Source organism: Suncus etruscus, chromosome 6, assembly GCF_024139225.1.
Source record: "Suncus etruscus isolate mSunEtr1 chromosome 6, mSunEtr1.pri.cur, whole genome shotgun sequence".
Classification (NCBI taxonomy): domain Eukaryota; kingdom Metazoa; phylum Chordata; class Mammalia; order Eulipotyphla; family Soricidae; genus Suncus; species Suncus etruscus.
The window spans coordinates 41,107,527-41,132,858 of NC_064853.1; the positions used below are offsets into that span (position 1 = coordinate 41,107,527).

Here is a 25,332-nt window from a genome sequence, read left to right on the forward strand (position 1 = left end):
GGCCCGAGTCCGGCCAGCGCTGCCGCGGCCTGGGAAACGAGCCGGCGGGCGGGCGGGCCCGGAACTGGACGCCAGGGCGGGCCGCGGGAATCGGGGTGCAGACGGCGGTGAGTGAGTGAAGCCCTCCGGGTGTGGGGTCCGGGTGGGCGGCGGTGGGTGTGCTCGCCTCGTCCGTCCTGGGTCCGGGACGCCCCAGCCGGCCTGGTCCCGGGCTCGGGGACTCCCACCGGGGCGGAGGCTGCATCGCCGTCCCCCCAGGAGCCGAGGGGCAGCGGGGGGCGCCGGGGTTAGGACCCCCGGTTCTCTCGCAGGCGTTGGGCACGCTGGATGGAACCCGGGCTCACTCTTGCAGGAGGCGCCGGCCCCAAGAAGCAAGCGGGGTCTGGTGGCCCGCGCCCGGCCGCAGGAGTGTCAGGGTCCCTCCTGCCCTGCCCGGCTCTGCTGGCCTCTCAAGGCTGCCGGGGGCGTCGCCCCCACCCCTGACAGCAGCATGGACGCCCCCCGAAGGGACATGGAGTTGCTGAGCAACAGCCTGGCGGCCTTCGCGCACATCCGCGGTGAGGGCTGAGGGCGGGCGTTCTTGGGGGGCCCTCCACTCCACCCCTTCCCCTCCGGCCTCGCCCCTGCCCCGTGCACGCCCCAGGTTTCGCCTCTGGCACATGGGAGCCCCCCCACCCCCCCGATCGTCCTCGCCCCGCCTCCAGGGACCCTCGGTGACCGCTGCCCTCTGCCTGCCCCGCAGCGAACCCCGAGAGCTTCGGCCTCTACTTCGTGCTGGGCGTCTGCTTCGGCCTGCTGCTCACCCTGTGCCTGCTGGTCATCAGCATCTCCTGCGCGCCCCGCCGGCGGCCCCGGGGACCCCCACCGCGCCGGGATCCCCGCAGCAGCACCCTGGAGCCCGACGACGACGAGGACGACGACGACGAGGAGGAGGAGGACACGGTGACGCGACTGGGCCCCGACGACACCCTGCGGGGCCCCGAGCTGTCCACCGAGCCCGACGGGCCCCTGGTCAACGTGTTCACGTCGGCGGAGGAGCTGGAACGCGCGCAGCGGCTGGAGGAGCGCGAGCGGATCCTGCGGGAGATCTGGCGCACCGGGCAGCCCGACCTGCTGGGCTCGGGCACCCTGGGCCGCATGCACTATTACTGACCGGCCACCCGCGGGCGCTGGACACGCACGAGCGAGCGAGCTCAGAACTAGCTGCCCATGGGCTTGGGGCCGCGCCCCTGCTCGAGGTGCTCAGGGGCCCCATCGCTCACTGCGGGCTTCCTGGTGCTATTGGGCATGTGGCCCAACTCCCTGGAATTGCACCTTTTCCCCTTGACAGCTGGAGCTGTGGGGAGGAGGGCAGGGACCCCACCTCACCTCATCCCATCCCGTGGAGGGAGAGTCGGACCATGAAGAGGTGGTGACCAATGAAAGCTCCGTACTCAGTGAATTCAGTCTCCCTGTGACTCTGTCCTGTCCCCAACTTTCTGTGGTGGTTCTGTCATACCAGGGTTCGCGTGTGTGTGTTTGTGGGGGGCTGTGACCCCTCAGCTTTGCTAGCCACTTCCTCCATCGCCTGCAGGAGCAGGGTCGTCTGGCACGCATTCTTGAGCTCCTTCCTTGCCAGCATTCCCCCCCCCCCCAGCACCTTCAACCCAGGTTCACCTGTGATTGCAAAACACACAGTCCTGGGCCCCTGACCTTGCCGAGAACCTGTGCGCCCTTGTTGCTGAGCCGATTGGGCGCAGGCGGCTGTGGCGGCGTGGGTGGCACCCCGGTGCCTTTCTGCGGGTCCCCAGCGATGACAGGGGGAGTGTCATCCTGATGGGCAAGTGGGAGCAGTTGGTTCAAAGCGGGTGTGAGCGCTGTGGGGATGTGGACCTGACGGCCGGAGACACCCTCCCCCACGCCACCCCCATCCGGTGGATAAAAATAGCCTCGCAGGCCTGGGGGACCGTAATGGGAGCCACATGTTGGCCAGATGTGCCCGGGAGAGACCGCCTGGAATGTGGGGGGCGGGGAGCACCGGTCCTGCCCGCCCCGCCCCAAGGAGGCAGACACAGCGCTACACCTCAGGACTTTACTTTCTTGCATTTCCAGAGGCATGGCCAGGGATGTGGGGGTCTGTGGGGGCCCTCCCGGCCCGCCTTCTATGTCTGTGCCTCAGTCTGCGTCTGTTTGCTGGTAGCCGTGGCGGTGGTGCTTGGGGCTGCTGGCTCCTGTGTCCTCAGTCCCAGCTGAACCTGGTTGGGAGGCGGGGGTCAGCTGGGCCACCGCCCCACCGGGGCTGGGCAGCACCTCACGCACCTCCAGACTCTGGCGTGACTCCTTCTCCCTCTTCAGTTCCTCCCAGAGGTCGCTCAGCTTCCTTCTGCGGGGGAGGAGACCAAAGGGAAGCTCTTAGACCCCCCCCCCACTTCCTGCCCCTGCCTTCCCGACTCCCCACTTACTCCAGCTGCTTCCCCATCAGCTCTAGCGAAGCCTTTAACGTCTTCACCTCCTCCGTGAGTTGCAGGATGCTGTTGTCATATTTGACATCTATGGAATTCGGGGCCGCGGGAGCATGGACCGTGGAGCTCTCTTGGAGGTGTGGAGTCAGCTTGACAGGATGGGCGTCATCACCTGAGGGGGTTGCCTCTTCTCTGGGGGACCCCTCTGGCACGAGGACCCTGGGGGACTGTGCCTTGATGGCCACCGGAAGCGTGGCTTCCTCCAAAGAGGGTTCATTGACAGGATGAGTGTCCTCACCTGAGGGGGTTGCCTCTTTGGGGGACCCCTCTTTCAGGGTAGTTTCCCCATTGGCAAGAAGATGCTCTGTGGTGGGAGGGGGCGGCCCCTCTGGTGTGAGGACCCCGGGGGACTGTGCCTTGGTGGCCACCGGAGGTTTGGCTTCCTCCAAAAAGGGCTCATTGACAGGATGGGTGTCATCACTTGAGGGGGTTGTCTCTTCTCTGGGGGACCTCTCTGGCATAAGGACCCTGGGGGACTGTGCCTTGATGGCCACCGGAAGCTTGGCTTCCTCCAAAGAGTGTTCACTGACAGGATGGGTGTCCTCACCTGAGGGTGTTGCCTCTTTGGGGGACCCCTCTTTCAGGGTAGTTTCCCCATTGGCAAGGAGATGCTCTATGGTGGGAGGGGGGCAAACCCTCTGGTGTGAGGACCCCAGGGGACTGTGCCTTGATGGCCACCAGAGGCATGGCTTCTTCCAAAGAGGGCTCACAGGCCTGAGGGTTGTCTGGGGAACTGGCCTCCTGCTCTGGAGAAACCCCCATCCCTGGGAAGGGGTCCCCAAGCTCAGGAAGGGCCAGATCTTCCGGTTCAGGGGTCTCCTCCACTGAGAAGGCCCTATCTGGGTAGGAAGTTTTGTCCTCCAGAGTTGGGGTCTCCTCTGGAGTGAGGGTTTTCTCTGGTGCCCGGCGCTGTCTTAGAGTGGGGCTTTTGTCTGACTGTCGGGTCCTCTTCAAGGTGCCAGGCTTGTCCAGTCGAGGGGTTTTAGTCTGAGCAGCTGCCTTTGCTTGGCTGCTCTGCTTTCCCTTCTGCAGGTGGAGGAGAGGGGTCAGTGAGGGGTCCCTGCATTGTCTACCCCCACCCCACCCTACTCACCTGACTGGTGGCAGTGCAAGACAGAGAACCCTGGGATTTAGATTTCTTCCTGCCAATGTGGCTCTGATCCCCGCTCAGCAAGCCACTGCTGGAGCCTAGGAAAGCAGAACCTTGGACTCAGCCCTCCTCCTTTGAGCCTCCCTTCTGGCCCCACTGAGATGAACTGGGGACTCACCACTGGGGTGTCTAGTGCTCTCCCCATCAGGCTTAGGTGTCCAGGACAACCTGTAACAGAGTCCATCAGGCTATGGGTACTAGGTCAGGTTCTGGGTGCAGGGGGATTTTCTTTGGCCCCAATCCCCTTAGCTCCTTACCTGTTTTTGTTGGGCCCCAAGGGAGAGGTAGCTGTCCCCATCCTTTTGGCTGCAGGGAGGATGGTTTTCAGCATCATCTTTTTTGGTTTTCTTGTTTTTACTTCCTTAGCAAGAGCTGGGAGGGGGAAGCGAGGTAGGGAGTTCATTCAGCCTGCCCCCAATGTGCCCAATGGACATGACCCTGTCCTGTGTGACTGTGTGGGATCAGGGAAGGGATGGAGGGGGACAGGGTCACACTAGGCTCTTACACAGAAGAGCATGTGCTTTCCAACCCACACATAGAGCTAAGAGTAGCCCTTGGGCACCACTGGGGTTGCCCCAGAATAAACCATAAAAAATAGACTTGTGCTTCACCCCCGAGCCACATCCTACCACCTGGCCTTAACCATGCTTCTATAAATGCTAGGCCTTGCTTTCCTCATTTGCCATATCTCCTGGACCAGGTAGGATCTTCCTGTACCCAATACACCCTTCCATGGGGCTAGAGGGAAAATAGGGTAAGCAAGGTGCTATCCTTGTATTTAGCTTACTTGGGTTAGATCCCTGGCACCATATATGATTTTGTTTCCTGAATCCCACAGGAGTGAGCACAGAGACAGGAGTAAGCCCTAAGTACCGCTGGCTGTCACCACCCCACCCCACAAATAAAAAAAGAAGCCCAACCCATCCTCTCTTGAATTACCTTGTTGCTCTATTGCATCTACTCCCTAAAAGATGTCTTAGGTTTTCATTGTCAACAGGCCAACAACCCTCGACCTTTAGTTCCTAGTCCCTTCCTTTTCTTCGAGCTTGGCTCATATTTGCCTGCCTTTCAATATATCCCCATGAAGAGTTGATGGCTATCCTATCTCCCATGTGAAGAGCTAATCCACTGACTGCTTCCTGTACCGTGCACTCATTTTCCAATGCTCTCTTTCGCTTGTTCACCCTTGCTCAGAGGTCAAAACCAGGAGCCACCCTTGATTCCCTCTGCTGAACCTCTAGACCTTAAGTCACATGTCCTGGATCTCAGTACCTGCCTCCTTCCAGATCTAAATACCACAGACTTTCCACCTATGGCCAACATACATGTGCATTCACTGCAGTCAAACTGCCAACATGTCTTCTTTCCATCTCCCTGCTACCAGGGCTGCAGACGAGGAGTGGTCAGAAATAACCATACTGATATGGGGACCCCCTAAGGGGACAGTGGAAGGTAGAGACATTCACAACCATGACACATGAATAGCTACTCTGACCTAATCTTTTTTTTTGGGGGGGCCATATCCGTTTGATGCTCAGGGGTTACTCCTGACTAAGCACTCAGAAATTGCCCCTGGCTTGGGGGGACCATATAGGACGCTGGGGGATCGAACCTCGGTCCTTCCTTGGCTAGCGCTTGCAAGGCAGACACCTTACCTCTAGCGCCACCTCACCGGCCCCTGACCTAATCTTATTTAAGATACCTACACATTGTCACACATACATCCCATAGCAAATCACAGTGGATAGGAGCATAAAGCAAGGAGTCGACATGAGGCTTTTCTACCTTCATGCTTCACCAGTGGTGTAACAACTTGGAGAGGTCATGACCTCTCTGCACCCCAACATCTGCAAACTATCATAAATATGGACATTCTGGGCCCGGAGAGATAGCACAGAGGTGTTTGCCTTGCAAGCAGCCGATCCAGGACCAAAGGTGGTTGGTTCGAATCCCGGTGTCCCATATGGTCCCCCGTGCCTGCCAGGAGCTATTTCTGAGCAGACAGCCAGGAGTAACTCCTGAGCAATGCTGGGTGTGGCCCCCCCCCAAAAAAATATGGACATTCTGTGGGTGGCCATCCATAGGATGCTGGGAAGAACATTAAGCAAGGACAAGGGCACCTCACTCTGTTGTACTTTACGCAAGGCCTGGGCAGATGTCATGTTCCTTGAAAATGGAAGGCCTGTGGCACTTCCACATCCAATACTTGGAGTCTGTCACAGTTGATGAAAGAACATACAAGCTATTTCAAACATACTGCTATTGCACACTTAACACACTATGGTTGAGTATAAATGGTTTTTCTATGCACTGAGAAATAAATACAACAACTTGATTTGACTTGTTTTGGATCAGGAATGAAATTCTTTGTTTGTTTGTTTTTGGGTCACATTGGGCAGGACTCAGGGATTAATACTGGCTCTGCACTCAGAAATCACTCCTGGCAGACATGGGGGACCATATGGGATGCTGGGAATCAAACCAGAGTACATTGGGAGTACTGCGGGGTTGGCCTCATACAAAGCAAATGCCCTACCGCTGTGCTATCGCTCTGGCCCCTGGAACCAAATTCTCCATATCTCCAAGTCATGCCAGTGAAGAAACCTCAAAAACATGTACTTTAAATGCCTCTTGTAATATAGCTGATTAAGTGGCTCTACAGAGCCCTCCTGAACAGCAATATCTCATTTGCGCTGCAATTCTCTTGTGTGTGTGTGTGTGTGTGTGTGTGTGTGTGTGTGTGTGTGTGTGTGTGTGAGAGAGAGAGAGAGAGAGAGAGAGAGAGAGAGAGAGAGAGAGAGAGAGAGAGAGAGAGTGTGTGTGTGTGTGTGTTAATTGAACCCAGGGACCGGAGCAGTGGCGCAAGTGGTAAAGGCGATTGCCTTGCACATGTTAACCTAGGACGGACCACGGTTTGATCCCCCAGCGTCCCATGTGGTCTCCCAAGCCAGAAGCAATTTCCAAGCGCATAACCAGGAGTTATCCCGGAGCATCACCGGGTGTGGCTCAAAAAGCAAAAAAAAAAAAAAAATTCTGAGCGATAGCACAGCAGTAGGGTGTTTGCCTTGAACATGCCAACACAGGACAGATCCCAGTTCAATTCCCGCATTCCATATTGTCCCCCAGACTGCCAAGAGTGATTTCTGAGCTCAGAGCCAGGAGTAATCCCTAAGCACCACTGCTGGGTGTGACTCAAAAACAAAGCAAAACAGGGGCCGGTGAGGTGGCGCTAGAGGCAAGGTGTCTGCCTTGCAAGCGCTAGCCAAGGAAGGACCTCGGTTCGATCTCCCAGTGTCCCATATGGTCCCCCCAAGCCAGGGGCAATTTCTGAGCACTTAGCCAGGAGTAACCCCTGAGCATCAAACGGGTGTGACAAAAAAAAAAAAAAAGAATCCAGAATCTTATATGCAAGGAATATACTCTACCACAAAGCTATATCTGCGGTACTTCTGGACTTAAAAACTGCATAAAGGAGCTGCAGAAATAGTACAGTGAATAAGCCACTTGCTTTGTATATGTCAACCAAGATTTAATCCCCAGCACCCCATATAGTCTCCCAAGTCCCTCCAGGAGTGATCCCTGAGCACAAAGCCAGAAGTAAGTTCTGAGCACTGGAAGTCATGGCCTAAAAACCAATAAAACAAAAATAAAAAAATAGGTTAACAGTCTGGTTTAACAGCTTCAGAACTAATCTCAGAAAAGATGTCAAGGGCCGGAGAGCTAGTAGTAAGGCATCTGCCTTGCAAGTGCTAACCTAGGACGAACTGTGGTTCGATCCCCTGGTGTCCCATATGGACCCCCAAGTCAGGAGCGATTTCTGAGTGCATAGCCTCTGAGTGTCACCTGGTATGCCCCCCCCCAAAAAAAAAGGAGATGTCAAGACAAGCCACTGTAACTCCTGGATATAATGCATTTCAGGTTGGAAAAATCTGGAAGCCCCTTGCAAAGCCCAGTCGCCATGTTTACACACCACAGGTACCACATGAATGGCTCAGTTTCACTATTTCACTACTAATCTCAGAAGAGAGGCCAAGCTGATAAAACTCCTGGGTATACAGGTATTCAGGCTGAAAATTCTGGGGCTTTCTTGGAGTGGGGCAGGCAGCCTCCCTCTCCACCCAGTATTGTTGGAAGCCCCAGCAGTCACACCCACTTCCCACAGCCTCCACCATATCAATGGCCCAGCTTCACAGCTACATGACTAATCTTGGAAGAGAAGCCAAGTCAATGAAACTCACAGGGCCGAAGAGATAGCACAGTGGTAAGGCGTTTGCCTTGCACGCAGCCAATCCAGAACGGACAGTAGATCAAATCCTGGTATTCCATATGGTCCCCCGAGCCTGCCAGGAGCGACTTCTGAGCACAGAGACAGGAGTAACCCCTGAGCACCGCTGGGTGTGACCCAAAAACGAAAGAAAGAAAGAAAGAAAGAAAGAAAGAAAGAAAGAAAGAAAGAAAGAAAGAAAGAAAGAAAGAAAGAAAGAAAGAAAGAAAGAAAGAAAGAAAGAAAGAAAGAAAGAAAGAAAGAAAGAAAAGAAAAGAAACTCAGAGTACACTGCTCTTTACTCTGGGCCTCCTTGAAGTGAGGGGGATCAAGTACTGTCTCAGTTCCATAGATCCTGGAGCCCCTGGAATGTGTGGCTACATACGCAACCATGTGACTCAAATTTCACAATACTGACAACCACAGGAGCACAATAAATTAGATGAGAAAGTAGTATAGATGCCTACTAAGCTCAATACACAAAAGAAATAACAGAAGACTCCACTAGCAACAAAAAGCTCTGTAAATCCTCAGACAATGGCTTTAATAATACCATTGTGAGACATAATAATTTTCACAATTATTTTTACTGAACTATTTTTTTGAACTTTTTTTTTTATTATTCTACTTAACATTTTGTTGGAAACAAAATAAAATAAATTACTTGTATATGCCAAAGGGACAGGGTTGGGGAGTGGGTGGAGGAAGGTCACATTGGTGGTGGGATTGGTTCCGGAATAATGAATGCCAGAATAACTGTATTATGAACAACCCCAATGTTTAAGTAAAGTTAAAAAAAGACTTGTTTGGGGCCAGTGTGATGGTAGGAGAGCAGGTTTGCCTTGCTGACCCAGGTTCGATCCTCGGAATCCCATATGGTCCCCCTGAGCCTGCCAGAAGTAATTTATGATTGCAGAACTAGGAGTAACCCCTGAGCACCACCAAGTGTGGCCCCAAAACAAAAACCAACCAACCAAACAAAAAAACCTCAACATTAATTAAAAAAATAAAAAAAAGGGGCCAGGAGAGATAGCACAGCGGTGTTTGCCTTGCAAGCAGCCGATCCAGGACCAAAGGTGGTTGGTTCGAATCCCGGTGTCCCATATGGTCCCCCGTGCCCGCCAGGAGCTATTTCTGAGCAGATAGCCAGGAGTAACCCCTGAGCACTGCTGGGTGTGGCCCCCCCCAAAAAAAAAAAAGATAAAAAAAAAAATAAAAAAGACCATGGGGCTGGAGCAATAGCACAGCGGTAGGGTATTTGCTTTGTACGCAGCTGATCAAGGACCGACCTCAGTTTGATTCCTGGCATCCCATATGGACCCCTAAGCCAGGAGCTATTTCTGAGCACATAGCCAGGAGTAACCCTGAGCATCACCGGGTGAGACCCAAAAACAAAAACAAACAAACAAACAAAAAAGACCAGAAAGATAGTGCTTGCCTTGCATATGACCCCAGTTATATCTCCTGTATCCTCTCCCATCCAGCACCACCAGGAGTCAGATGTAACCCCTGAGTACTACCAGGAGAGGTTCGAATCCCTTTTAGTTTAGTTCTTTTTTTTTTTTTTTTGGGGGGGGGTCCACATTGGCAGTGGCGCTCAGGGGTTACTCCTAGCTCTGCACTCATAAAGGCTTGGAAAACCATATTGGATGTTAGGAATCGAACCCAGGTCTGTCCCAGGTCAGCCACATGCAAGACAAACTCCTACCACTGTGCTATCTCTCCCTTTTTTAAAAAAATGAAATGGGATTGGAGAGGCAGTACAACAGTATAGCATAACCTTGCACTTGGCTGACTGGGTTCAATCCTTAGGAAATTTGCAGGAGTGATTCCTAAGCACAAAGCCAGGAGTAAATCCTGAGAACCATCAGGTGTGACCCAAATGCACTTCTCAAATGAAGAGATATAAAATTCCACAGAAACAATAGGAAAAAAGTGGGGGTTTTTTTGGTGGTTTTTTTTTTTTTTTTTTGGTTTTTGGGCCACACCTGGCGGTGCTCAGGGGTTACTCTGGGCTGTCTGCTCAGAAATAGCTCCTGGCAGGCACGGGGGACCATGTGGGACACTGGGATTCGAACCAACCACCTTTGGTCCTGGATCGGCTGCTTGCAAGGCAAATGCCACTGTGCTATCTCTCCGGGCCCCAAAAAAGTGGTTTTTTTAATATTTATTTATTTTTTTGTTTTGTTTTGAGAAGGAGGGTTTGGGGACCACACTCAGTAGTACTCAGTGCTTATTCCTGGCTCTGTGATCAGTGACTACCCTGGCCAGGCTAATGGGAACTTATGTGGTGCCAGAGATTGAACCTGGGTCAGCTACCTATAAGACAAACAATCCAGTCATTGTACTGTCTCTCCAGTTCCTTCTTAAGTTTTTTTTTTTTGGGGGGGATTTTGGGGCCACACCCGGTGACACTCAGATGTTACTCCTGGCTATGCGCTCAGAAATCGCTCCTGGCTTGGGGGGCCATATGGGACGCTGAGGATTAAACCAAGGTCTATCCTAGGCTAGCTAGCACGTGCAAGGCAGAAGCCTTACCACCTGCACCACCACTCTGGTCCTAGTCCCCTTCTTAAGTATTTTATTTATTCTTTTTTTTTTTTCTTCAATATTTGGAGTTACTCCCAGGAATGCTCAAGAGTACCCCTGGCTCTGCACTCAGGAATTACTCCCAGAGGTATTCTGGGAACATTAAGGAACACAGAAATCAAACCCAGACCAGCTGTGAGGAATGAAAATATCTTTTCTTTTTTCTTTCTTTCTTTTTTTTTTCTTTCTTTCTTTTTTTTTTTTGGTTTTTTGGGCCACACCCATTTTAATGCTCAGGGGTTACTCCTGGCTATACGCTCAGGAGTCGCTCCTGGCTTGGGGGGACCATATGGGACGCCGGGGGATCAAACTGCGGTCCATCCTACGCTAGCACTTGCAAGGCAGACACCTTACCTCCAGCGCCACCTTCCCAGCCCCAATATCTTAACTTTTGTTCTGTCTCTCCAGTCCCAGCTCTTCTTAAGTATTTTAATATATGAATGACTATCTGATTAAAAAAAAATTGGGGGGGGCTGAGAGAGATAACACAGTGGTCGGGCGCTTGCTTTGCAAGTGTCCGACCCAGGACCAAAGGTGGTTCAAATCCCGGCATCCATATGGTCCCCCGTGCCTGACAGGAGCAATTTCTGAGCAGAGAGCCAGGAGTAACCCCTAAATGCAGCATGGTGGGGCCCCAAAACCAAAAATTTTTTAAAAATTATTTTTTGCTTTTGGGGATTTTAATTGGGGGGGGGGTTAGTCTACAACTGGTGACACTCGAGTTACTCCTGGCTCTGCACTCATAAATCACTCCTGGCAGGCCCGGGACCATATGGGATGCCAGGAATCAAACATAGATCAGCTATGTGCAAGGCATTGAACCTAGGTCAGCTGCGTTCTAGGCAGCTATGCTACTGCTACAGCCCTGGGATTTAATTTTTGGTGTCAGAGATCAAATTCAAGCCCTAAAGTATGCAAGGCATGAGCTTTGTCACTAAACTACATCTCCAGCCTCTCTGGTGAGACTGAACAAAATAGATAAATAAGAAAAATAAGCCACATTAGACATTTAAAGAACACTACATACACAAGATACAGCTAGAATTTAAAAAAAAAAAAAGGACTGAAGAAATATGGGGAAGCCATGAGCCTTGCATGCAGCTGTCACAGGTTAGATCCTAGCCCACATATAGTCCAGAGCACTGCCAGGAGCAATCCCTGAGCACCACCAGCAACAAGTTCTTATCATACCTGCCTATGGTCTCCCAAAACCAAAATAAATAAGTCGAGGACCACAATTCAAAGGGTTGAGCACCAGCTTCAGAAGGTTTAGATTTATGCCAGCACCTCAGGGTTCCCCAAACACAGCCAAAAGTGACTCTCAAGTACTGAACTGGGAGTAATCCCTGAACACTACCATATGTAGCCCCAAACAAGAATCTACAAAAAGAAATAAAAAGAATATAAATTAGGGGTGCAGAGCTATGGCTCCGAGGTACAGTGCCTGTTTGGCAAGCCCGAGTCTGTGAGTGATCTATGATACCACCTCACATGCAATCCTGCACCACTGCCAATGGAATCTCCAGTGTGCTGCCACCAAGAATGTAAGTGAATACTACAACTAAATGCATGGCTCTGGGGTGGAGAGAGAATACAGCGGTTAGATTGTGACATGTGCCCAACTTTGGGTCAATTTCCAGTAACAGACGGGCTTCTGAACACCATTGGGATGGCTGCAGGATCCGAGCAGCATGGACACTCAGGTCAGAGCAGTAAGGATTTTCAGGAAGAGTCCCCACCCCTGACTACTGCTGAGAAGCCCCAACCCCCCATCCCTCAAAAAAAGGGGGGAAGGGGCCAGAGAGACAGCATGAATGTAGGGTGTTTGCCTTGCATGCAGAAGGTTGGTGGTTCGAATCCCGGCATCCCATGTGGTCCCTCAAGCCTGCCAGGAGCAATTTCTGAGCATAGAGCCAGGAGTAACCCCTGAGAGCTGCTGGGTGTGACCCAAAAACCAAAAAAAAAAAAAAAAAGGCGGGGGGGGGGGGGAATGAAAGCCAATAGAATATATACCTGGCACATGATGAATCCCCAGCAGCAAATAGCCCCTGAGCACTGCTGGATGTGGTCCCACTGGGCCAGGGGTCCTCAAACTTTTTAAACAGGGGGCCAGTTCACTGTCCCTCAGACCATAGGAGGGTCTGACTACAGTAAAAACAAAACTTATGAACGAATTCTTTTTTTTTGTTTGTTTTTGTTTTTGGGCCACACCCGGCATTGCTCAGGGGTCACTTCTGGCTGTCTGCTCAGAAATAGCTCCTGGCAGGGACCATATGGGACACTGGGATTCGAACCAACCACCTTTGGTCCTGGATTGGCTGCTTGCAAGGCAAACGCCACTGTGCTATCTCTCCGAGTCCTTGAACGAATTCTTATGCACACTGCATATATCTTATTTTGCAATGAAGAAACAAAACAGATACAAATACAATATGTGGCCCTCGAGCCATAGTTTGAGGACCACTGCCTGGACTCACAGCCCTTGTATCCATGAGTGCTGAGAGCCAGCCTGGCAGCTCTGTGCTCTATGATCCCTCCTTCTTCTGGTCACATAGTGGAAAGGTGTGTGACACAGAAGATGATATGTGACTCTGGCTGCAGAACAAAGAATGACCTCTGGCAAGCAGGTGTGAGCACCCCTCAGGTGTGTGACAACTCAAGACTAGCAACATCATAAACAAACAAACTAACAAACAGAGGGAGTGGAGGCAAACATCCACTGGAAAAAAACGATCAGTGAAGGGTATCTAGGCTAAGCTGATAACTGTGTAAGAGAGGTAACAGAAACAGCAGGTAGAGTACTCCATATGCTCTCCCAGTCAGTCAGAAATGACCCCTGAGCATAGTCAGGAGTAGGCCCTATGAGCATGGCCCCCAAACAAACAAAACCCTTCAGAAATGTCAGGGCGGGCCAGTTTGGTGAGGTGTCCAGTTCAAGCTTCATGACTTTTCACATGTCCACCTTCCCCATCCAAGGGAGAGCCTAGAGGCTCAGCTGTTGGGGCTGTCCAGTGCTACAACTAAGGGGGTTTGAGTACAACCAATGAAGTGTGTGAGGAGGGACCTAAAATGTAAGCACTGCCACCCCATCCCATCATGGCAGAAACAACAACAAAGGGATGAGAAGTGGGAACTAAGTGTCAAGAGAATATACACTGATCAGGAGAAAGGGCTCTTGTGTGTGTGTGTGTGTGTGTGTGTGTGTTTGGGTCACACCCAGCAGTGCTCAGGGGTTACTCCTGGCTTCAGGCTCAGAAATTGCTCCTGGCAGGCACGGGGGACCATATGGGACGCCGGGATTCGAACCGATGACCTCCTGCATGAAAGGCAAACGCCTTACCTCCATGCTATCTCTCCGGCCCTGAGAAAGGGTTCTTTTTAAGGTAAGGAAGTGGCAGAATGTACAAGAGGGATAGTGTTGGGTTTTGGTGACAGACCATGGCACCCAGTAGTAAGCTTCAAAGCAGAACATGAAAAAACAAAAACAAAACAAAACATAGGGCCCGGAGAGATAGCAACAGCAGCGTTTGCCTTGCAAGCAGCCAATCCAGGACCAAAGGTGGTTGGTTTGAATCCCGGTGTCCCATATGGTCCCCTGTGCCTGCCAGGAGCTATTTCTGAGCAGACAGCCAGGAATAACCCCTGAGCACCGCCGGGTGTGGCCCAAAAGCCAAAAAAAAAAAAAAAAAGGGGGGGGGTGCTGAATTATAGCACAGTGGTAGGGCATTTGCCTCACATACAAATGATTCAGGATAGGATTGACCTGGGTTCGATCTCTGGTGTCCCATATGGTTCCCCAAGACAGAAGTGACTTCTTTTTTTTGGGGGGGAGGAGGGGTTACACCCAGTAGCGCTCAGAGGACCATATAGGATGCCAGGATTCAAACCACTGTTCTTCTGAATGCAAGGCAACTGCCCTACCTCCATGCTATCTCTCAAGCCCCTTCAGGAGTGTATTCTGAGTGTATTTTCTTTTCTTTTCTTTTTTTTTTTTTTTTTTTGGGTTTTGGGCCACACCCGTTTGACGCTCAGGGGTTACTCCTGGCTATACACTCAGAAATCACTCCTGGCTTGGGGGGACCATATGGGACGCCGGGGGATTGAACCGAGGTTCATCCTACGCTAGCACTTGCAAGGCAGACACCTTACCTCTTCCTGGCCCCCTGAGTGTATTTTCTTTTTTTTTTTTTTTTTGTTTTTTTGGGCCACACCCGGTAACGCTCAGGGGTTACTCCTGGCTATGTGCTCAGAAGTTGCTCCTGGATTGGGGGACCATATGGGACACCGGGGGATCGAACCGAGGTCTGTCCAAGGCTAGCGCAGGCAAGGCAGGCACCTTACCTTTAGCGCCACTGCCCGGCCCCTTGGTTTTTTCTTTTTTGGGGAGTGTATTTTCTGAGTGCACAGTCAGGAGTAATCCCTGAGCGTCACCGGGTATGGCCCAAAAACAAAAACAAAAAACCAAAGCAGAACATGACAACACATCTATTTTTTTTTTGGGAGGGGGGTAACACCTGGCAGTGTTTAGGGGTTACTCCTGGCTCTATGCTTAGAAATTGCGCCTGGCAGGCTCAAGGGACCATATGGGATGCCAAGATTTGAACCACCGATCTTCTGCATGAAAGGCAAACACCTTACCTCCATGCTATCTCTCTGGCCTATTTTTTTTTTCATGTGTGAATATTACCTTAAGACATAAATAAGGGTTAACAATACAGCACAAAGGGCTGAGCACATGCTTTACATGCAGGAAGCTCAGGCTGGATCCCTGGCACTATTGCCCGAGTAAAACTTGGAACAGCCCCTGAACACTGCTGGCTTGATCCCAAAGCAAAACAAAACAAAACAAAAACAGAAGTCAAGCCTTAAGCAAAAAGACACTTTTTCCACAGACACATCCAGATAGCTCAGCATTGACATGAGAAAACTCACAGAATCTGTGCAACAGAAAAGTGAAATGAGCCACGCTGCAGGCCACAAGCCTGAGTGCAGAGACAGGACTAACCCCTTGAGTATCACCGGATGTGGATCCCCCCAAATAAAACAAAAACAAAACAGATTCCCACAACTCAATACCACATTCCCTAATCCTCCACAAACATTCTTTCCAGGCACACAGGGAGCTGCTAAGGGATTATACTGATGTGAGACATGGTCATTTATGGGCCACCCATGAACACCCCCACTCCTAGTCTTTTCAGGCACCCACCTGAGTCCTGTGGGATTTGCTGTCGGGTCAGCTTCTTGATCTAGGAGGAAAAGTAGTATCAGAAACTGAAGAGTGCCCCTGTTTCCAGGCCTCCCTTACTTAGGTGTCTCCTTCCAGCCAGAAGCACCATGACCCCACTTCATCTAGAGGAACCCCCAGCCCTGGTCCCCAAGAGGCTCCATACGTACTGGGGGTGGTAGCACCACGAAGTTGTCGGGAAAAACGCCCTTCCTGCCTTGAGACTCCCCTTCCCACCAGCCCTCGTCCTCTGTGGTCTGTGAGAGAAGGGGGCAGGGTTAGGGTCAGGCTAATCCCAATCCTGCCCCTCAGTGCCCCTTTCCCCTGCCCTGTGCCCTCACACCTTCTTCAATACTTTCACCATGTCCCCCTTCCTCAGCGCCAGCTCATCTGGGGCCTTAGGCTGGTAGTCAAACAGGACCTTGTAGTACTCAGGGTGGTAGGCTTTGGGGGTGTGTGTCAGTGGCCAGAAGTCAAACCACCCTCCCTCCAATTAGCAGCTCCCTCCTCCTGTAGCCCAGCTGATATCCCCTACCTATCCCAAGGCAGAAAAACTTGAGGGAGGAAGTTCCCAGTGTATCTCTAAGCCAGTAGCTCACCTGTCTGCTGGTATTCGGGAGGATCATCCCACCTCTGGCTGTACAGCTGGAGGGTGGGCAAGAGGGAACAAGTGCTGTCTCTGAACCCCTTCTCCCTGGAGCACTTGCCTTGGGCTATGTCTACTGCCCAGTCTCCCCACTTTACCTTGGGAGGCTGCTCTAAGTCAGGGATGATGGAAGGCTTGTCTGAAAAACTGAGGCCTGGTGGGTGGGGAGGACACTGAGGTTAGGGGGTGTTGATACACAGTGCAGATCATGGGAGAGGGTCATGGAGTTGGCAATCTGGCAATGGGGTTGTGAAATCTCTGGGTCCTGGTCTCACTTGGGGGTCCACAGTCCAGCAACTCCACAAAGTTGGATGGCAAGGCTCCCAGTTTCCCATTCTTCTTCCCCAGCCACCAGCCGTCCTCAATCTGGGGGAGGGAAGGAGCATGAGGAGCATCTACTTCTGCCCAAAGGGTAGCCATAGAAATCTTACACCCAGTGCCCCATTCTGCCCAACCACCTCCTCTTCCTTCTTCTCTTCCTTTTCCTCCTCCTCCTCCTCCTCGCCTTTGCCCTCCCTTTCCCATCACCCTCTCATTTCCCTTCAATCCCTGCCCTCTCACCTCCTTTATAACTTCCACTATCTCCCCAGCTCGCAGTTCTAACTCGTCTGTCTGCTCCGGGATGTAGTTGTAGTGCACTTTGCACCATCTTGGGGGATCCCAAGATTTGGCAAGGTGACCTAGATGGGACAGAGAAACTCTGGGCAGCTTGAAAGAAGGAGCCACCCGGTGCAGTGAAGGGAGCTGAGGTTTGGGGGGGACGGGGAGCCCCGTTCAGTACTCCCAGGCCCCGCATTGCACTCGAGAGCCAATCACAGCCCGCAGAGCCCAGAGCCACCATAGATCGCTGTGAGCTGAAGTCCGCAGGAGCCAGAGGCCAGCCCTTCGGCCAGGGCGCTCACCTCGACGGCGCGGACCGCGCGGTCTCTGCGCCTCTCCGGTACCGCGCAGACTTTCCGGGATCTCCTGGGAGAATAGTCAGACGCGGAGGCCTCTCAGTTCCTGGGCAGAGCGCACTGAGCCGCGCGCCCTTCCAGCCCCTCTGCGGCTGGGCCTCACCTGCACCAGGCCCTCGGGGAAGAGGCCGCTCCGGCCCCCCAGCTCTCCGCGCAGCCAGCCCGGGGTAGGACCCGGGCACACCTGCCGGACCACGTCTCCCGGCGCCAGGCTCAGCTCGCCCTCCTTCTGCGCGCGGTATGTGGCCAGGACCAGCACCTCTGCGGGCGGACAGGGCGGTGCTCGGCTCAGTGCAGAGCACGAGGGGACGGCGGCGGGCCGGGCGGGGGTTCCAGGCGCTTTCCCCGTCGCCCAGAAGAGCCACCCCAACCCCTCCGCACATACCCATAATTTCCGGGGCGCCCTTGCAGAGCCAGACGGGCAGGGCCGTGTGGGCCCACTGCAGCCGAGCACTGGGCCGCGGTAGGTGGAACGAGCAGTGAGAGGCGGAGACACGAGCCGATAGGTCAGGCTCCAAGTGCCGGGGCTGTGGGAGAGGGGACGGCCCGGCGCGGGGGTCACTGCACCCACAGGCTTCTTCAGACCTGGCTACTAATTCCCGTCTAGCCGCTTCGCTTCCCTTTCCTAGGCTCGGGCTCCCGCCCACTCTCCGCAGGCGCTTCCCTTGGCGGATTCCTTCCCAGCCAGTGAGCGTTTAGCTACAGGTGAAAGGTGGGGAGAGGCACATACCTGGGCTAGGGGCCCCGGGGGACGAGAGGCAGCAGCGGCTCGAAGGCGGGGCCCGGGTGCCGGGTGTGGTCGCCCTAAGAAGCTGCACCTCCTCTCCTGAGGCTAAGGAGCCCGTGGAGCGATCGCTGTGGCCCGCCAACTGACCGGGTTTGGTTTCAGAAAGTGCGCCCGCTCCTGGGATACTTGGGGCGAGGCGGGCACAAGACATTAGTGCTCGGTGCCCCTGGTACACAGCCAAGTCTAGAGCTGTGAGTGTCTGAAAGGACCCATGGAGATCCAAGGCCAAGTGGGGCCCTTAAGCGGGTGTGCCATTCACACCCTTCGGTCCCAGCCCCACTTCAGAAGCAAAAGTCCGTGTTCATGGCGGCAGAGGAAGCAATCCGCTTCTCTACAGGTGTTCGAGAAGTTAGGAGCTGGCAGGAGGATCAGCTTCTGGGAACCGTGGGCATGACTGTGCTGGTGAAGGAGCTATTGCTAAGCAGGTGGGTTTTGTCTTTTGGGTTGTACAGGCTACTATAGGAGACACACAGACGCACATACACACGTGAGAATGGCACACTCCTGGTGTGACAATGACCAGAGTACTTCTACATCTGCCACTTCATTTATTTTTTATTTGTAGGAGGAGTTGAAACAAATTTTTTAAGTTTTCATTTTTCCCCTAAACATGAATCATTCAAATAAACCAAGTCTTACCCATAGAAATGTAGCAAAGTAAGTAGCACAACCCAAGAGGCAAAGATTAGAGGTGGGGAGAAAGGATGCAACCTACATATCAACATATGCAAGAAAGCCTCATGACTCGCCTGCTCAGGACGGCCTCCCCAGAAGGCAAGCACAGGACCATCTTAAAAGGATGACTCCTGCCAACATCTGTTTCAACTTAAAGCTTAAAAAGAAAAAGTAAACAAAAAAAAAAAAAAAAAACAATAAAACAAAAAAACCCCACAAACCACCCAACTATAACCACCTTAATCCATCATAGGAGTTTTCGTTTTATAAAAAGATTAATAAAAATATTGAAAAATTATTTTCTTATCTTCTATTTGTAAAGATAATAGAATTCAGAAGTTTCTTAGAAAACAGACCAAGAACTGCCATCCAGTTTCTACCCCTTTTTTGAGCTGAGGGTCAGCAGGACTTTAAAGTTGGGATACTAGAACTGCTGGTGAAGGGAAGAATTCCAGCCCAGAAGAATCCAGAAACTATTAAGGGAAGGGGGAAGCACTCGGGATGTTTGGGAGTGTCACCATGATACATGGCTGCACAGAAAAGGGGACGCACAGAAAGGCCTTGAACTCCTCCTTGACATACAAAACCGATTTCTACAAAGATCCAAGCAGTTTGGTCCCAAACTGAGGTGAACACTTCAATGTTTATTCACATGCTTTGTTTTCTCTTTATAGAATCAAAGTTGCCCAAATTAACTAATGTTACTACATTACCTAAAAAGGGGGAAGGAGCTTTGGAAATCAGGGAAAAGATCAAAAATCGTATTCGTCTTAGCTCCAAAATGAAATTAAGAACAAAACTGTAATAGGTAACAAACCAAAATCCAAGTATCATTCTCCCCTCCCCGAACCCAGCCCCATCCCACACACCAATAATAAGGAAAACAGCTAAAGCCCAATGTGGTGTTCTGCTCAGAGCTGGGCCTGACCCCAGCTCCAGTCGGCTGCCTAGGTCCAGCGGGTCACAGCACTAGGATGCTTTCTGGCCATGGTGGGATTCTGCATGGCTGGTGGGGCGGGGAAGGATGGGATGTTCACACAGTCTTGAGGCTACTACTATTTAGCTCCTCACCAGCCGTTTTCCCAGTGCCTCCCCCCTGGGCAAAGGCTCCTGTGAGAATGGCCTTTACTCAGTTGTGGGCTGTAAATTGTCTTTCTCTTCACGGTTCTCTGTCCCACTCTCATCATCTTCGATCTCCCCTTCCTCCCCACTGAACTTGTCGTGGGCCCACTTGGGGCTGGTGCTGGATTTCCGGAACATGAACCGGCCTCGGCCCCGGGGAAAGGCTCCTCGGCCCCGGCCCCGGCTCACCCACTTCTCACTGCCTTCGCCTTCACGGTCATCATGCTGAGGGAAAAGAAAACCGTCATCAATGCCAGAAAAGAACAGGGTAACTAATCCCTATACCCAAATGGGCCTGTCCCAAATAAACTACTCCTCAGTCCAGAGCTTCTGTCCTCTGACCCTACTCCAAAAATACCGATTCAGATTCAAAACAATTCTCGAGTGCCTTGGGATTCTAAGGCAGTAGCTCGGGCATTATATATACCAATGATGGTGCTGATGAGAAAACTTATCAGACCAGAGAATTCACTAAATAGAACATCTCATTTACTCTTCCTTCCACCATATAAATGAAGATAGCTGGTTTATTGAACCTTTAGCAATGCCTCATTATTTATATATTTAGCATACCATTGAGAGATTACTATTGATGTACTATATATGTACATAGATATGCTGGTATATTATATATGTATAATTATTTAAGAATGGTCTTAAAAAAGTTTGAGAGGAGGGGCCTAAGTGATTGCATGGCAGGTACGGTGTTTGCATGCGGGTTCGATCCCCGACTTCCCTTATAGTTCCCCATGCCTGCCAGTTGTGATTTCTGAGGGCAGTCAAGAGTTTCTTTGACCACTGCCAGCTGATGCCAAGAAACAGAAATCAGGGGCCAGAGAGATAGCACAGCAGTAGGGCTTCTGCCTTGCATGCAGCTGATCCTGGGAGGGACCTGGTTCAATTTCCAGCATCCCATATGGTCCCTAGCCTGACGGGGGCGAATTCTTAGTGTAGAGCCAGCAGTGACCAATGACCGCTTGAGCATCACTGAGTGTGGCCAAAAACCAACCAACCAATCAAGTTAAAAAAAAAAAAGAAAGAGGGGCCGGCGCTAGAGGTAAGGTAAGGTAAGCCTTGCCAGCGATAGCCTAGGACGGGCCACAGTTCGATCCCCTGTGTCCCATATGGCCTCCCAAGCCAGGAGCGACTTCTGAGAGCATAGCCCTGAGCATCACCGGGTGTGGCCCAAAAACCAAAAAAAGAAAAAAAAAAGAAGGCTGGAGAAATAGTACAGTAGCACAGAGGTTAGATTAATGCTTGCCTTGTACAAATGGGATGGGTCGGGGGCCGGAGAGATAGCATGGAGGTAAGGCATTTACCTTTCATGCAGAAGGTCATCGGTTCGAATCCCGGCGTCCCATATGGTCCCCCGTGCATGCCAGGAGCAATTTCTGAGCACGGAGCCAGGAAAAACCCCTGAGCATTGCCGGGTGTGACCCAAAAACCACAAAAAAAAAAAAAACAAAAAAACAAATGGGATGGGTCTAAATTCAATCCCCAGAATCCCATAGTCAGTTCCAAGCACTGCCAAGAGAGATAACACAGCGGTATAGGGTATAGATGCAGAAGGACGGTGGTGGTTCAAATTCCAGCATCCCATATGGTGTCCCCCCTTGCCAGGAGCGATTTCTGAGGGCAGAGCCGGGTGTGACCCAACCCCCACTCACAAAAAAGCGCCAGGAGTAAGCACCACTGGGTGTGGCCCAGAAACCAAAGCAACAAAATATCAAAACATGAAATGTGTGATGGGGTTGTCAGGCACCTCACAGAAGAAATATTTAAAACATACATGGGGTTTAAGCTATTCCAATCTCCTTCCCCATCCCTGCAAATAAGAGGCAAGAGCAGGGCCCAGAGAGATAGCACAGCAGCGTTTGCCTTGCAAGCAGCCGATCCAGGACCAAAGGTGGTTGGTTCGAATCCCGGTGTCCCATATGGTCCCCTGAGCCTGCCAGGAGCTATTTCTGAGCAGACAGCCAGGAGTAACCCCTGAGCAACACTGGGTGTGGCCCAAAAACAAAAACAAAAACAAAAAAAAAAAAAAAAAAAGAGGCAAGAGCAGAAAACCAACTCCTGGGGCTAGATAACAATGTAGCAGGCAGGATGCTTATAGGATGCAGCTGACCAAGGTTTAATCCTCAACACTTTATATAATTCCTTGAGCCCCACCCCACCAGGAAGGATTCCTGAATGCAGAGCCAGGAGTAAAATCCTGGGTACTGCTGGGTGTGGCCCCAAAACAAAACAAAACAAAACTAAACTAAATCACACAAAAAGAAAAGCAACTCCTAGTTTTCAGTCACCGTTGCAAATCCCAACCTCCATGCTATCTCTCCGGCCCCCTTATACACTTCTTTTTAGTCTTAATGTAACAAAGGCAATGTGGCAGAATGGGGGGGAAAATATATTCTCTCTAAAGGGAAGGCTATATATAGCTCAATCTCTTGGGACATACTGGAAGGAGTGGAGTGGGTATGAAGTAAAATAAGCTCACAAAATGCAAAAAAAAAAAAAAAAAAAAAAAGTCACTTATCCTGACAACCAAAACCTTTTCAGTCAGGATTATCTCCCCCCAAAAAAAATCTTAGCACAATACTGTCCATGTAAAACTCCTACATAAGGATTTCATCAGCTTCAGGCAGACCAAAGTCTCAAAGACCAAAGACTGGTATTGTTTGGACTAAAGACACTCTGGAAACCTCTAGTATTATCCTCAAAAACATACCAAGTAATACTTCTTGCTTTTAGGTGTGTACTCCGGGTCCCACTCCTCCTCCCGGTTTCTCTTTTGGAAATCATTGTTGCTGTTGTTATTGTTGTTACCAGAGTAGTTACCTCTGCCCCAGCCTCTTCCTCTGGCTCTAAATTGCTGTGGCAGAGGAGAAGAAAAGAAGGATCAAATTAGGAATGAAAAGAAATCTCTAGTTAACCTCTAGTCAGGCTGAGCTTATTTTTCAAGCCATTTCCTTTCTGCTCATGCCATCTCAATTCTATAGACTAGATAACAATCTCCTATACACAGCACAAGTTAAAGCAAGTGAAGGAATTTCTGAAACCAAAAGTGAAAAGAAACAGAGGAGCTGGAGCTATAGTATAGCAGGTAGAGTGCTGGCTTTACACATGTCCAACCCAGGTTTCCCCAGTATCCCATATGGTTTCCCCAAGCCTGGCCAGGAGTGATCCCTGATACTGGTGAAGGGATTGGCATTACCTGAAATTCAACTATAAATCATTTTGTAAATCACTTCAACTAAAACAAAACTGCAATAAAAAGAAAGAGCATGTATAATGAAGCCTAAGTGTAGGGGGAGGCTACCTGGTTATTCTATCAAGGGCACCAGAAGTGAGAACTTAAATCCTGATAAGCACATTATTAAAATCATGGGAGCTGGGACTTAGAAGAAAGCTGAGTAGCGGGGGTCTTACAAAGGTCCCTCGTGCTCTGCCTCCTCTTTCACTTGGACCCACAAAATCTTTGGTCCCCAGTCTTGATTTGTCAAAGCCTGTTGTGCTCTCTTCCCTCTCTTCAGTTTCCTCAGTGTACTCTTCCGCTTTGTAGGAGTGGGACGACTGGGAGGAAGAGGAGGAGGACCTGGATCGGTCTCGTGCTCTCCGGTGTTTCCTGTAAAAAGAGCAGAACAGGGCAATTAATGTGTCCTTAGGAGAGCCCCCCCCCCATAAAAAGCACAAAGCAGAATATTGAGATGTGGCAATTTCCTTATAGGCAGCCAATCACAACATGACATAAAGTATCCCCCCCCCAAAAAAAACAAGAAAGGGGGTGGGAGTGATAGCACATGAGGGCGTTTGCCTTGACTGACCCAGAACTGATCCAGGCTCCATCCCAGGGATCCCATATAGGCCCTCCCCCCCCCAGCCTGCCAGAGTAACCCTTGAAAGACACTAAGTGTGGCCCAAAACCCCTAAAAGGGGGTGAGAAAACTAAGAAAGAACAACAAAATTGAATATTTGAAATCTATATAGTTAGCATCTACTCATAGGAAGGAGAAATCCAAGTTATTGTCGTAAGACTATTTTAAGCAAGATGTTTATCTACCTCTTACATTGCTACTCCAGAGTCCCATCATGGCCAATCCAGAAGGCCTCCTCATACATTCAAATGTATGCTTGCAAAACCCACAGGCCCTGTTCAAGTTTTTTTAAAAGACCGGGGGCGGTGGTAGAATAGGAGCCCAAGTAATTGTTCAGTAGGTAGAGTACTTGCCTTGTACATGACCAGCATGGGTTTGATGCCCAGCACTCCATATGGGTGCAGAGCCAGTAGTAAGCTAAGTCCTAAGCACCGTTGGATGTGGTACTCAAATAAAAAAATATTAAAAATAAATAAAAGACTCAGGAGGTGGAGAGATACCAGAGTGATAGGGCATTTGCCTTGCACCCAGCTGATTCAGGACAGAGGATGGTGATTTGAATCCCAGCATCCCATATGGTCCCCTGCCAAAAGCCATTTCTGAGCATAGAGCCAGGAGTAACCCAGGTGTGACCCTAAAACAAAAAAGATGGGGGGGGCGCAGAGCAGTAGTGTAGTGGTAGGATGCATTTGCCTTGCATGCGCCTGACCCAGGATGGACCTCAGTTCAATCCCCGGTGTCCCATATGGTCCCCCAAGCCAGGAGCAATTTCTGATGCAGAGCCAAGAGTAAACCCCTGAGCATCACCGGGTTTGCCCCCTCCACCCCAAAAAAAAAGACTCAGGGAATTAGGCACAGGGTTAGATATGTGAGATCCCACGTCTATTTTTGTTTGGGTCACACCTGGACACTCAGATCTGCTCCAGAGCCTCCCCCATTATTGAAGATTCCCAAAGATCACAGATTTCCATACTATAACTGCCTTTATTTTGGGGGGGGGGGTTGGGCCACACCGGGCGATGCTCAGGGGTTACTCTTGGCTGTCTGCTCAGAAATGGCTCCTGGCAGGCACGGGGGACCATATGGGACACCGGGATTCGAACCAACCACCTTTGGTCCTGGATTGGCTGCTTGCAAGGCAAACACCGCTGTGCTATCTCTCCGGGCCCCAGTTACTCCTGGCTATGCGCTCAGAAGTCGCTCCTGACTTGGGGGACCATACGGGACGCTGGGGGATTGAACCGCAGTCCGTCCAAGGCAGGGTGACCCTTGAGTGCAAAGTCAGTAGTAAGCCTTGAACATTGGGGGGTGACCCAAACAACTAAAACAAAACAAAACAGGGCCCGGAGAGATAGCACAGCGGCATTTGCCTTGCTAGCAGCCGATCCAGGACCAAAGGTGGTTGGTTCGAATCCCGGTGTCCCATATGGTCCCCCGTGCCTGCCAGGAGCTATTTCTGAGCAGACAGCCAGGAGTAACCCCTGAGCACCGCCGGGTGTGGCCCAAAAACAAAAAAAACAAACAAACAAAACAAAACAAAACA

At 51.1% G+C, this 25,332-nt stretch overlaps 3 protein-coding genes across 4 annotated transcripts in view; 1 reads left to right on the forward strand and 2 right to left on the reverse strand.

Annotated features, from left to right (window-relative positions):
* Positions 1–379: 379 nt before the first annotated feature.
* On the forward strand, positions 380–1,391 carry EVA1B (eva-1 homolog B). Its single transcript, XM_049775089.1, has 2 exons — positions 380–557; positions 743–1,391. The coding sequence occupies exons 1-2, from the start codon at positions 491–493 to the stop codon at positions 1,150–1,152; spliced, it is 477 nt and encodes a 158-aa protein (XP_049631046.1). The 5' UTR covers positions 380–490; the 3' UTR covers positions 1,153–1,391.
* Positions 1,200–18,271, reverse strand: SH3D21 (SH3 domain containing 21). The gene is made up of 19 exons (XM_049775530.1): positions 18,064–18,271; positions 17,981–18,032; positions 17,437–17,860; positions 17,280–17,343; positions 16,939–17,057; positions 16,653–16,743; positions 16,476–16,531; positions 16,331–16,376; positions 16,075–16,175; positions 15,902–15,988; positions 15,714–15,753; positions 3,909–4,008; positions 3,770–3,819; positions 3,137–3,586; positions 2,442–3,048; positions 2,299–2,362; positions 2,154–2,234; positions 1,698–1,812; positions 1,200–1,336 (listed from the first exon to the last, which is right to left on the reverse strand). Exons 1-19 carry the CDS (start codon positions 18,269–18,271, stop codon positions 1,200–1,202), a joined length of 2,892 nt encoding a protein of 963 aa, XP_049631487.1.
* A 383-nt stretch (positions 18,272–18,654) lies between these two features.
* THRAP3 (thyroid hormone receptor associated protein 3) overlaps positions 18,655–25,332 on the reverse strand; it is a 39,818-nt gene continuing 33,140 nt past the window's right edge. For both annotated transcript variants that reach the window (XM_049774670.1, XM_049774669.1), the window contains 3 exons: positions 23,344–23,539; positions 22,643–22,786; positions 18,655–20,142 (listed from right to left, as the gene is read on the reverse strand). In XM_049774670.1, coding sequence (XP_049630627.1) covers positions 19,921–20,142; positions 22,643–22,786; positions 23,344–23,539 — 562 coding nt within the window. In that variant the 3' untranslated portion in view covers positions 18,655–19,920. The remainder of the gene's footprint in view (positions 20,143–22,642; positions 22,787–23,343; positions 23,540–25,332) is intronic.

Coding starts and splice junctions, on each gene's coding strand:
- EVA1B (XM_049775089.1), top strand. CDS start 491: ATGGACGCCCCCCGAAGGGACATGGAGTTGCTGAGCAACAGCCTGGCG. Junction 558..742: donor GGCCTTCGCGCACATCCGCG/GTGAGGGCTGAG, acceptor CCTGCCCCGCAG/CGAACCCCGAGAGCTTCGGC.
- SH3D21 (XM_049775530.1), bottom strand. CDS start 18,271: ATGTCTTGTGCCCGCCTCGCCCCAAGTATCCCAGGAGCGGGCGCACTT. Junction 17,861..17,980: donor AAGGGAAGCGCCTGCGGAGA/GTGGGCGGGAGC, acceptor CCTCTCCCACAG/CCCCGGCACTTGGAGCCTGA. Junction 16,176..16,330: donor TCCCGAATACCAGCAGACAG/GTGAGCTACTGG, acceptor ACACCCCCAAAG/CCTACCACCCTGAGTACTAC.